We start from the raw sequence: 13,743 nt of genomic DNA, 5'->3' as shown, positions 1-13,743 counted from the left end.
TCACAGACTATCTCTCTCACACTCGCTCTCTCTCACACTCACTCTCTCTCTCTCACACTCACTCTTTCTCACACTCTTTTTCTCTCACACTCTCTCTCTCACACTTGCTGTCTCACACATTCTCTCTCTCACACTCTCTCTCTCACACAATCTCTCTCTCACACTCGCTCTCTCTCTCACACTCGCTCTCTCTCACACTCGCTCACACTCTCTCACACACTCGCTGTCTTTCACACTCGCTCTCTCTTACACTCTCTCTCACACTCGCTATCTCTCACAGTCGTTCTCTCTCACACTCGATCATACATGCTTTCTCTCACACTCGCTGTCCCTCACACTTGCTCTCTCTCACACTTCCTCTCTTATACACTGCTAAATGACTAAAATGTAAAATACACTCGCTGTCTTTCACACTTGCTATCTCTCATACTCTCTCTCTCTCACAGTAGCCCTCTCTCACACTCGCCCTCTCTCACACTTCCCATCTCACACACTTGCCGTCTCTTACACTCCCTCTCTCACACTCGCTGTCTCACACACTCACTCTCTCTAACACACTCTCTCTCTGTCACACTCGCTGTCTCACACACTCGCTCTCTCACACACTCACTCTCTCTCACACTCGCTCTCTCTCACACTCTCTCTCTCACACTCGTTCTCTCACACACACTCTATCTCACATACTCTCTCTCTCACAGCTCTCTCTCTCTCACACTTTCTCTCTCACACTTTCTCTCTCACACTCACACCGCATTTGTAACACTGCAGGCTCTAGTTTGATCTAATCTTGACTATTGCCCAGTGATATGGTCAAGTGCTAAGCAGCACGTCTTGCCCTTCAATGTACACAGTGGGCTAATGTCAACAGTATGTATGTCAGTCTCTCTTGGCTCAAAGTAGAGGAGAGATTGACTGCATCAGTTCTTGTTTTTGTAAGAAATATTGTGTTAAATTCCAAATTGTCTGTATAATCAACTTATAGTGCATTCCGAAAGTATTCAGACCCCTTCACTTTTTCAAAATGTTGTTACGTTACAGCCTTATTATAAAATGGATTTTTTTTTAAATCCCCCCTAATCAATCTACACACAATACCCCATAATGGTTTTTAGATTTTTTGCACATTTATAATGAATAAAAAAACGGAAATATCACATTTACAGAAGTATTCAGACCATTCACTCAGTACTTTGTTGAAGCACCTTTGGCAGTGATTACAGCCTCGAGTCTTCTTGGGTATGACGCTACAAGCTTGGCACACCTGTATTTGGGGAGTTTCTCCCATTCTTCTCTGCAGGTCCTCTCAAGCTCTGTCAGGTTAGATGGGGAGCGTCACTGCACAGCTATTTTCAGGTCTCTCCAGAGATATTTGGCCAGGTTCAAGTCTGGGCTCTGGCTGGGCCACACAAGGACATTCAGAGACTTGTCCCGAAGCCACTCCTGCGTTGTCTTTCATCAGACCAGAGAATCTTGTTTCTCATGGTCTGTGAGTCCTTTAGGTGTCTTTTGGCAAACTCCAAGCGGGCTGTCATGTGCATTTTACTGAGGAGTGGCTTCCATCTGGCCACTCTACCATAAAGGCCTGATTGGTGGAGTGCTGCAGAGATGGTTGTCCTTCTGGAAGGTTCTCCCATCTCCACAGAGGAACTCTGGAGCTCTGTCAGAGTGACCATCGAGTTCTTGGTCACCTCCCTGACCAAGGCCCTTCTCCCCCGATTACACAGTTTGGCCGGGCGGCCAGCTCTAGGAAGAATGATGGAGGCCACTGTGTTCTTGGGGATCTTCAATGTTGCATACATGTTTTGGTACCCTTCCCCAGATCTGTGCCTTGACACAATCCTGTCTCGAAGCTCTACAGACAATTCCTCCGACCTCATGGCTTGTTTTTTGCTCTAACATGCACTTTCAAATACACACACTACTGCTTGCACACTCATCATTGGCATATAAGTGCTTTCGAGGAAGCACAATAGCACATACACTCTCTCTCTCACACACACACCCGCTCCTGTCCACCAATATTTAGTGAAGTACACAGTTATAGTGATGCTGCCATCTAGTGGATGCCATCAGATATGTGAGCCACACACACCTGTCTACTGTGCACACTGCGTTACACGTGTACTGTGGTTTCCTGCTTTTGTTCTCCAGGTCAAACACCTGTTCTCAATTGTCATATTCTCAGACCTACAACCAATGATAGAGTGAATAGAGATTTCATATTTAATGATAGAACTAAACTTTGATTTGATTTGACTTACTATCTACCCTCAATGTCTATGGTGTTTATCCCGTTGCTATGGATTCAATCAAAGTCTCTGTCATGATTGAGCTCTATTTTAAACTGAGGACCCTTAAGAGAAAACAAAGGACACAGAGTTGATTCAGACACAATTAACTGAATACTGTAGGATACATTTACAGTATGTGTCCTGCTGATGTAAGGTGTTGTGTATAAAGACTGTCGCCACCATGGCTTATCACAGGACTGTTTCTCCATTATATATAGCGTACTGTGGGTCAACCAACCAAATAGGCTAACTTCCTTGAAAAGCATGAACAATGATTTATTGATTCGATTGATTTTGTTTAAAATTCTCATCAGAACTTAAACATAAGCTGTAACTATTTGTAAATAGGCTACACATCAGGAAACAAACATCCTTCCACCCCACGTATAAAAGGGGAACCATCAGAGAAACAATGGAACAGAGTCCACCTCACTGTTGACTCTGCCGGTCTTCAAGTCCAGCCAGTCTTGCTGTTAGAAACCCCAACAACTTCCCTCAATAAATGTATATTTAAATCATTTAGCTAGCTAGCATGACTGTTTGTTGTGGTTGTTCAAAGCTAGCATAGCATAACTAGCTTGGCTATCCATTTACAAATTCAATATCGTTAGCTACTAAACCAGTTTTGCAAACGTTTTTTGTGTACAATAAATCTTTGTGATCTGGGTTTTATAAAGGTCAATAGAATCATTTGAATCAGTAAAATGTCACGCTATATGTCTTATGTAAACTCATTTAGCTCTGTCGTAGCCGGCCGCGAACGGGAGACTCATGGGGCGGCGCACAATTGGCCCAGCGTCGTCCAGGGTAGGGGATGGAATGGCCGGCAGGGATGTAGCTCAGTTGGTAGAGCATGGCGTTTGCAACGCCAAGGTTGTGGGTTCGATTCCCATGGGGGGCCAGTATGAAAAATAAAAAAAACAATCTATGCACTCACTAACTGTAAGTCGCTCTGGATAAGAGCGTCTGCTAAATGACTAAAATTAAAAAATGTATAGCTCCCAGTCAAGAAGGGGTATGTGCGCGGCCATGTTGTTACGTCAGGATATTTGAGACCTCACTGGTATACGAAGTGCACTCATTGGTTCCTCTGATTCGGTCATCCAATCAAAACATATCTTACTGTTGTCTGTTTTTAGATACGGGAGATTGCCTAAAAAACTAATCCAATTGAACATGCGTTGATAGGTGAAGTTGGTCGGTGAAGAATACGAGCCCGATAGCTATATCATATTTTCTCAATATGAGCAGGATCGGGGGTCTATTACGACGGACCTTTGGGGTGATAAAAGAACATGTGGGCACCGACCATTTAGGAAATAAATACTACTGGCAGCCGGAGCAAAAGACTTGGACGGGTAAGTGGCTAACGGGTTAGCTACCTCATCGCTAGAAACTTTGACCTAGACAGCCACCTCTGTCTTATTGTCCTAGCTACATAACCGCGTAGCTACAAGTAGCACTTATTAGCTAGCTACTTTAACTAGAAGCTACGCATTTAGATGGCTAGCTAACATTACAGTAAATGTTAAAGGCTACAAGGTAGCAAATGTAACAGTAGCTATGTTAGCTAGCTAATATTCATTTCAATATGTAAAATTATAGCTTGCTCAAACCGTGACCAAATCTTCCTTCACAATGATGATTTTAATCAAGATCATTACATTCGTAGCATTGAATTCTGATCTCTTTACTACATGTTATTGAGATCTTGGCTGTCATTGTTTGTTTCATGTAAGATATGACCACTAGATGGAGTACGTGTACCAGTTTTGATATAATATCCCTAACAAATCACATCAGTTTCTTCAATAAATTCCATACACTCCTCTGCCTTGTATGTTAATTGCAACACATTTTACACGTCAAAGCTCACTGAAGCCCATCTCTGTTAAAAAATATGGTACTGCAACCCTGTCACATAATTACAATCAGTTAATCTCCCTCTACTCTTCAGACACTTTCCATTCAACCTTCATATGAGGATGTAGAACAAGGTCAAATCTCTCAGCTGAGAAATAGTCTGTATGTAGCCTAATAAATAAGCCAAGCCACATATGTGAGTCAGCAGGCTAAGCCGTGGTGACTAGGCACTATTGTCCCTCAAGTAGCAATGTTCTTAGTAGGCAAGGTCGAGGACATTCAGGCTGTTCTGTAGACTGAAATAGCTTCCTTACCTCGTCGCCTTTCCTTCACATGACCAATGACTTGACGAGGCTTGACATTGTAGCAGAGATACTCTTCTTCACTTTATAACATAAGGAGTGTGTGTTGTCACAGCATTTAGTTTGAAAACTGCAAGCAAAGTGATTTGAAATTCACCCAGTCCTTTCACTTGTCAGTACTATCTAGGAGAGAAAGGAGATTTAGGATCAGTTTAGCTTTTTAGATCATAATAAATCAGATTAGTATGGATGGGAGGGACCTGATCTTTGCTGAGAAATCTCAACTCCAAGTACGAGGGAGTTGAGCAGTGACAAGTGTGGGCGGATTGGAGCTCCGACTACATTGAGTCGCTGTCAGGTGACAACTGTGAAATCTTAAATGCTTACCGTGTACATATGTTTGTCCTATGTAATGTCGGGCCTGTTTTTGTTTGCTGAAATCCATACTTTTGAATAAAAGTTTTGTCAAATACAACCACCAACCGTTTCTTTGTTTCAGTTGCTCTGAAATTGCTCTAAAATGTAGTTTACCCTATGTAATCTGAGATTAAATTGGCACATTCGCGCTGTGATGCCATTTTAGAGCAATAGAAACTAGGAAACGGTCTGTGTTTTTATTAAAAAGTATGGATTTCAGCAAACAAAGACAGGCCCGATTTTACACAGGACAAACATAGGTACACGGTAAGGGTTTAACATTTTACAGTATCGTCTGACATCGACTCGATGTAGTGAGAGCTACACGCCCACACTCGTCCTATTGAAATGGTTTGACTAGGTCGGAATTTTCAATCCATAAACCCATTTTAGCTTTATTCATTTACCAAGATGATCTCCCTCTCGTGGTGTAGGATTTTGCGAGGAGATATTGGCCTGGTACCCATTCACTCACTAACTGCGTCATTTGTGGGGGACGACATGTTTACTGTTGCCTTGTTGTTGTCGTCATGTTGTTTGTTTGCTAGACCTCTGCCCACCTCATATTCATTATTTAGTGAATTTACCGGTAAGTTATTTCAAAGCATGTATGTGGCTGGGTATTCAAACATCGAAGAGGCCTGTGTTCAGCACAGGGAGACCTCTTTTGTTATTCAGTCATTAGGCCTATGGTGATTTCTCAATGGGACTTATCGTGCATGAATAGCCTAGGCATCAAGTACATGCCCACTTATGTCATCACATATTGGCTGTGTAATGACACGAGTCATAATGGTAGTTTCTCCACTCACTCTTCCTCACCACAGGGAGGCCAGAGCTTTGCGCGTTCTTCAGCTACTACTACTACCACACACACTTCAGAGAGGTCAAATTGAGAGATTTCCATTTTACTTCTCTCTTTCACACACACACACACACCATTGGCGTAGCACACAATCCTGCAGCCCCTGCGAGCTTTGCCCCCCCAATGTCCTCATTACATGTAGTGCAACAAGTAGTGAGTGGTTGTAAAGTTCTCTACTTTTGATCGATTTAAACTAACAATATTGGAATCACCATAGTCACAACCATAAATTGTCAACTCCTCCATCTGCCTGATAGATTAAAATAGAATATGCATCTAGGTTTTAGAGTCATAAAGCAACTGAGGAAAAAACTAAATTGCTACTGTGTGAATAAAAAAGAAAAATGCAATTTTGTCAACATAAAACATAAAATCCATCAGATTTGTCTAACGTCAACTCCACTCCGTCAGAGTGCTGTAAAATCTGATAGAATGGTTGTTTTATTGGGGATTTTAAAATTAATTATTTTCAAGTGTTTGTATTTAACTTTTTATTTTTAGAGGCAAAAATGTCTGTTTTGAGTATCTGGTGTCAACTCAGTCAGAGGCTTGTCAACTCTGTCACTGATGGCTAACGCCCTTAAGATACATTTTTTCTTCTCAATATTCGGAAAAAAATTTTTTATCACCGTTCTGCAACATATGCTTAAACAATTGAAGTATTTGCTGTGCAAGACCTAAGGGATCATGTTTGCTTTATACATGTTGTTTTATGTTTTAAATCTAGAAAAACATGTCAAAATGCTAACGAAATTAGCCCTGGAGCATTTAATAGTGCTATAAAACAAAAACAAAAGAAGTTTGGAGAATTGTGATACATATTGCCTTGCTCGGACCTTGTGCGGGGCCTCTGCGAAACTGACACACACACGCTCTCTCCTCTTTCTTTCACTCACGCCAACCTTGTAGAAATAAAGGGGATGTATTATTCAGTTCATATGTCTTGCTAAAGTGAGCTCTTTTTGATCTTAAACTGATAGGCCAAGCGTGGGCTGAGTCCCTGAGGCACAGACAGACTGCAGGCTCTTTACAACAGCAGCACAGGTGGAGGAGGAAACAGGAGAAGGCTGCTCTCTATCTCCTATTTCTCTCTCTGTCCCCCTCTCTTTAATAAAGTCATAGGTAACTCTCTCTCAACTATCGGCTCAATCTATTCATCTGTCCCTATCTGTCTGTCCCCTTTATTATATATTTTATGTACTTTAGTGCTCCTATTTTCTATCTCTCAATCTGTTGGACTTTATGAAACTGTGGCGGAAGTAATATAATGCTGTTTGTTGTGTTCGGTTCCGTTGCCCAGGACAGAATTGGTCATTAAGCTCTAAATATGGACAAAAGCAGAGGGAAAAATATTCCAGTGTTGTTATACCTGGAGCAAGGTAGGTAGCTTAGTGGTTAAGAGCGTTGTGCCAGTAACCGAAAGGTCGCTGGTTCTAATCCCCGAGCCGACTAGGTGAAAAATCTGTCTGTGCCCTTGATCAAGGCACTTAACCCTAATTGCTCCTGTAAGTCGCTCTGGATAAGAGCGTCTGCTAAATGACTAAAATGTAAATGTAAAAATGTTATTTTGTTCATGCTATCTCGATCCTCTCCCTTCTATCTTTCTTTCCCCTCCATCACTTTATTTTTTCCCTTCCCGTCCTCCATCTCTTTCCTCTCTCTGTACTCCAGCTCTTTTTGATGCCGGTCCAGAGCTGTGTAGCATATCAGAGTGGTTGTGTTACTTTGTGAAAGGCTGGACCCAGCAACATACTACAGTACCCATATAAATATACACTGAAAGCCTATTTTAGCCTGTTTGCCAGTCCATTCTAGCTTTAGCTAACTCCTTTTGGCTTAGAAATGCTAAAGGATAAACAGACTGGCTATCTGATAAATGGAATGAGTACACAGAACCGACTATCTATGCCTCTGCCATAGAAATGAATAGGAGGCCTAACTCCATGCCCCTAGCCTGGGCTGCCTGGTGGTTATTGGTTAGCCAGATCTGTTTCCAAACATGACAACAACAAAGGAGTTGGCTGAAGGCAAACTCGGCCTAGATCTGGCTACCAGGCTACGATGCCTCTGTCCGTATGAACACAGAGCATAAGCTTATCCCTTTCTGTGCCCCTCTGTGTCTCTATGTCCCCAGACTGGTCCAGCCTCACACCACAGGGACGCCGTACTACACTGACTGAAAGCAAGGCATTCTGGAGATTGGCCCATTTGTCTTAATGGCAGCCGGGCTGCAGCACTGACGCCCATCCCCTCCTTTTATTTAGGGGGAGAGGAGAGGAGAGTTGACATTATCGCCCGCTGCAGGCGGATTGGAAAATAATTGCCTGTATGATTGCAATTTTTTTCTTGCCTCTTTGAGGAGGTTTAGCCTTTGTCTTGGAATCAGTGGCTGCTCAATAGTGGACAGGGGAAAGGCAGCCCCTTTCATGTGGCAGTGAAAAGGATGTATTTTTAGTGCTATTCACTTAGCGCTGTATGCTATGCAGTTTTAATCTATTGGTCCGTGCACTATTCACGAATCTGAGGGCTTCAGAGGTGCACCACACTGTGTGAGAGAAAAGAGGCATTGACTTGTCCTCCTATTACTATCCTCCTCTCCTTTTGTCTATTATTTATTTGATTCTGAGGCTCTGTTCCATGAAGTGAAAACTGAAAGGCTTTCGGTTGGTTCTGCCTTTTCAGGTTGTCTAGTGTGGGAAGGTGTGTGTGTGTGCGCGTGCACGTTTGCCAACCTGAAGAGAGCGAGCTAGTGAATTCTGAACACTTCATGCCTTAGCACACTTAACACAACAACAGATGGCTGTGTGTCATCAGAGCGTTAATTCAGGCTGCATATATTCAATGGAAGAAGTCACAGCAGAGAGCGACTGGGGTCCAAATGGCTGTTTACTCAACCACAAGCTGTCCCCAGGGGGAGATGAAGGAAGCTGTAGGCCTCTCTTCAATGCCAGCACTGGGTTTGTCATGGAGGCCTATGACCAAAGCTGCCTGCGGTATTAAATCCTCTTCATTGAATAGCAGCGTTGCCATGCTTGGGCTTTCAATGAAGGTTGTTTACCCATCATCATGCCAAGTTCATCTAGAAGCTAGCAATGTTATCCTCCCATGGACACACATTAGCCAGGCCTTAAGTGTTCTTTTATGGGAACTGGTTTAGATTTAATAACATGTGTCATTCCATCTAAAAAAGCACAAGAAAGAGGATTTCGACACCCACCATCTCGGATTGTTTTGAAATTGTTTCTGTTGTTAGAAACAGATATTATCATTTCTGCAGCATTATTTTGTTGAAATATAATTTGATCTTTGAGAAATTAAGCTAATTGATTGCACCCAAATTGGACATTTTAAATGTATAGGATTCAAATAATATTAAATAAACATCCAGTTTGGATCAAGCTTGTTTCTGACATAAGGAATCCAAAGACATGTAGTTAACATAATTTTTATATGACTACATTTCCCCAAAAATATCTACTCCGAATTATATCCTTTGCATGATTGGGTATTATTCTACGCACTGGCTATTATTCTAATGAGCTCCGGCCCCAAATAAGACCAACTTTGGTTGGTCCGGACTGGACCAAATCTGTACCAATCATAGACGTCTATGTTTCACAAGTTTGGACAGCACAGTATAGTAAAGTACAGTACAATACAGTAAATGATACTGTACTCTAGTTTGTGCTCTACTGTACTGTATGGGAAACTGTTGAGCGTGAAAAACCCAGCAGCTTTGCAATTCTTGACACAAACTGGTGCGCCTAGCAACTACCATACCCCGTTCAAAGGCACTTACATATTTTATCTTGCCCATTCACCCGCTGAATGGCACACACACGGGCCCCGTGTAGCTCAGTTGGTAGAGCATGGCGCTTGCAACGCCAGGGTTGTGAGTTCGATTCCCACGGGGGGCCAATATGAAAAAACAAAAAACATGTATGCACTCACTAACTGTAAGTCGCTCTGGATAAGAGCATCTGCTAAATGACTAAAATGTAAATGTAATACATAATTCATGTCTCAAGGCTTGAAAATCCTTCTTTAACCTGTCCCCTTCATCTACACTGATTTGAAGTGGAATTCACAAATAACATGAAAGGATCATGGCCCGGTCGCATAAAACACCTTTAGTTAATTTCCCCCTTAAAGTTTCCTTAACTTTAAGTCAGTTGCACAAAACATTTTAAGGTGAATTTCCCCCTTAAATTAAGTGAAAAAGTTAAGGGTGCCCATGATGTCCCTTAACTGCTTCATTCAGTATGGATATCAATGTAAACAGCATTTGTGGAGGTGAATTTTGCTTTCATCTGCACTGGTTACAAAAGGAAAACATCAACCAGCTAGCTACTTAGCTAAACAATAAAAGGTGCACAATCCATGGCTACAAATCTGGCTGGTCACAGGCTGTATCACAATCCGACCGTGATTGGGAGGCCCATAGGGCGGCGCACATTTGGCCCAGAGTCGTCCAGGGTAGGCCGTCATTGTAAATAAGAATTTGTTCTTAACAGACTTGCCTAGTTAAATAAATAAAAAAACTAGGTGGCTAGTTAGCTATAGGTACTCTGTAAGGTAGCTTGACATACTAGAAAGTAACATAAACAGGTTGAGAAAAAATGAACTACAAGAAACGTGATTTATTATCTTCTGAAGCAATTTGGTTATCCTGTCTTGATTGTAGAAGTTCTATTTTGCTATCTCACAAAAGGAAAGCGATCTCTTTGACAAGATGTTTAGTTAGTGAATCAGGCCATCTCCATGGTAACCAGATACTCTTTCTGCCATACATGCCTTCGAACTACTGCCTTACCTAAGGAAATATTTGAGGGCTCTACGCAACGCCCTTAAACAATTCCCTTAGGTAAGGGAAAATTATTCCTTAAGGGAAACACTTAAGATGTTTTATGCAACCGGGCCTGTCATGCCAAATAATGTCCCCCAGCCAAAAGTGTCCCCCCGCGTCACAATGGGATTTGATAAACTATTAGCGTCCGTTGCTATATCAATGGTGTGATGGCCTAATGCGTCAAATTTTGGAGATCATAACGGCCTAAATTACATTATTTACATCCCGCTATGCAAACAAGGCTTATTTCCGAGACAATTTTGCTGTTTAAACAAGCATTGTTTAGCTAATAAAATGAAAACATTATTTCAAACTACTTTTGGGTACCTTGTTTTACATTTACATCATTTAACAGACGCTCTTATCCAGAGCGACTTACAAATTGGTGCATTCAACTTATGATAGCCAGTGGGTGGGGGTGGGGGTGGGGGGGGTTAGAAGGATTACTTTATACTATTCCAGGTATTCCTTAAAGAGGTAGGGTTTCAAGTGTCTCTGGAAGGTGGTCAGTGACTCCGCTGTCCTGGCGTTGTGGGGGAGCTTGTTCCACCATTGGGGTGCCAGAGCAGCAAATAGCTTTGACTTGTTAACATTACAACAACGTGAAATCCATGTCTTAAACGTTGCTGCGTTTCGGAAATAGCAAAGAAAACGTGTAATCTGCTTGACATATTGTTACTTACCTTACAGATCACAAAGTCCGTTTGATTCATACACTGGCTTGTCAGGCTGGCATTTCTTTTATTTTAAGCTGCCCTTCCCTTTTCTACACTGAAATAATTATTATATTTTACTATTATTTCAGTAGTCCTATGATTTTTTTTAAATCTCTCGCATAGCTCATTAGTACACCCTTGTGGTTGAATATACACTACCGGTCAAAAGTTTTAGAACACCTACTCATTCAAGGGTTTTTCTTTTCTTTTTATTATTTTCTACATTGTAGAATAGTAGTGAAGACATCAAAACCTATGAAATAACACATGGAATCATGTAGTAACCAAAAAAGTGTTAAACAAATCAAAATATATTTTATATTTGAGATTCTTCAAATAGCCACCCTTTGCCTTGATGACAGCTTTGCACACTCTTGGCATTCTCTCAACCAGCTTCACCTGGAATGCTTTTCCAACAGTCTTGAAGGAGTTCCCACATATGCTGAGCACTTGTTGGCTGCTTTTCCTTCACTCTGCTGTCCAACTCATCCCAAACCATCTCAATTTGGTTGAGGTCGGGGGATGCAGCACTCCATCACTCTCCTTCTTGGTAAAATAGCCCTTACACAGCCTGGAGGTGTGTTGGGTCACTGTCCTGTTGAAAAACAAATGATTGTCCCACTAAGCCCAAACCAGATGGGATGGCGTATCACTGCAGAATGCTGTGGTAGCCATGCTGGTTAAGTGTGCCTTGAATTCTAAATAAATCACTGAGTGTCACCAGCAAAGCACCCCACACCATAACACCTCCTCCTCCATGCTTTACCGTTGGAATACACATGGGGAGATCATCCGTTCACCCACACCGCGTCTCACAAAGACACGGCGCTTGGATCCAAAAATCTCCAATTTGGACTCCAGACCAAAGGACACATTTCCACTGGTCTAATGTCCATTGCTCGTGTTTCTTGGCCCAAGCAAGTCTCTTCTTATTATTGGTGTCCTTTAGTAGTGGTTTCTTTGCAGCAATTCGACCATGAAGGCCTGATTCACACAGTCCCCTCTGAACAGTTGATGTTGAGATGTGTCTGTGACTTGAACTCTGTGAATAATTTATTTGGGCTGCAATTTCTGAGGCTGGTAACTCTAATGAACTTATCCTCTGCAGCAGAGGTAACTCTGGGTCTTCCATTCCTGTCGCGGTCCGCATGAGTGCCAGTTTCATCATAGCACTTGATGGTTTTTCGACTGCACTTGAAGAAACTTTCAAAGTTCTTGAAATGTTCCGGCTTGACTGACCTTCATGTCTTAAAGTAATGATGGACTGTCATTTCTCTTTTGCTTATTTGAGCTGTTCTTGCCATAATATGGACTTGGGCTTTTATCAAATAGGGCTATCTTCTGTATACCCCCCCCCCCCTACCTTGTCACAACACAGCTAATTGGCGCATTAAGAAGGAAATCAATTCCACAAATTAACTTTTAAGAAGGCACACCTGTTAATTGAAATGCATTCCAGGTGAATACCTCATGAAGCTGGTTGAGTGTGCCAAGAGTGTACAAAGCTGTCATCAAGGCAAAGGGTGGCTATTTGAAGAATCTCAAATATTAAATATATTTTGATTTGTTTAACACTTTTCTGGTTACTACATGATTCCATATGTGTTCTTTCATAGTTTTGATGTCTTCACTATTATTCTACAATGTAGAAAATTGTAAAAATAAAGAAAAACCCTTGAATGAGTAGGTGTTCTAAAACCTTTGACCGGTAGTGTATATATATCTATTGTAGGTCCTAGAATACAACAATGAATAATGTGGAACTAACAAATACCATCAAGGGGTACCTTACAATTTACAACAATTAACACCTTGTGAAACAGCTGTGAAAACCAACCTGGCAATATCTAAGATTTAAATATATGAACTTTGATTTTTTTGGTACAGTTATTTGTACAGATTATTTGTAGACTCACATTGTAATCATAGACTGAAATCTGGTGTGTGGAATAGAGAGGAGGTGGGTGCTGTGTGTGTGGGCGGTTCTGCCTGTCAATTGTTCTCAACAGGCAGCCAGTCTCGGAAGGGGGAGACTGTCCAGGCACTGCTGCTCTCTTTGTTCTGACTGTTTGCAGTGCTAGTGTTTTTAGTTCATCTGTGTATCTCACATATTATGTGCCCAGTATGATAGAGCAATATAACTTTCTTAGCAGATAATGACAACATGACCATAACAGTAGATGTAATGAAATCATTTTTAACTGGTCAAAAACCTCCATCTTTCTCAGCCCATGCCTGAAGGTGGTTCTTGAAGGCATTCTGATCTTCCACCACATCAGGTGGGGTTTCAGCGATCTGAAAGTACATTATTCAAAAATAGCAATAGTCAAACAACAACACTAAGTCAATCACATATTCTAAAGACTACAGTATATGCAATAATTGTATATACAATTGCATTGTTTACCTCTGTCAACAGCTGAGTACTCAGTGGAGGCCT

General features: G+C 41.7%; 1 protein-coding gene across 1 annotated transcript in view; it reads left to right on the top strand.

Annotated features, from left to right (window-relative positions):
- The first annotated feature begins 3,429 nt into the window (after window positions 1–3,429).
- Window positions 3,430–13,743, top strand: part of ndufaf2 (NADH:ubiquinone oxidoreductase complex assembly factor 2) — a 34,726-nt gene continuing 24,412 nt past the window's right edge. The window contains exon 1 of the mRNA XM_041901433.2: window positions 3,430–3,649. Within this exon, the coding sequence (XP_041757367.1) occupies window positions 3,535–3,649 (115 nt within the window). The 5' untranslated portion in view covers window positions 3,430–3,534. The remainder of the gene's footprint in view (window positions 3,650–13,743) is intronic.

Source organism: Coregonus clupeaformis, chromosome 16, assembly GCF_020615455.1.
Source record: "Coregonus clupeaformis isolate EN_2021a chromosome 16, ASM2061545v1, whole genome shotgun sequence".
NCBI classification, from domain to species: Eukaryota; Metazoa; Chordata; class Actinopteri; order Salmoniformes; family Salmonidae; genus Coregonus; species Coregonus clupeaformis.
The sequence above is the reverse complement of the archived record's forward strand: the minus strand, read 5'-3'. Positions and strand labels throughout refer to the sequence as shown.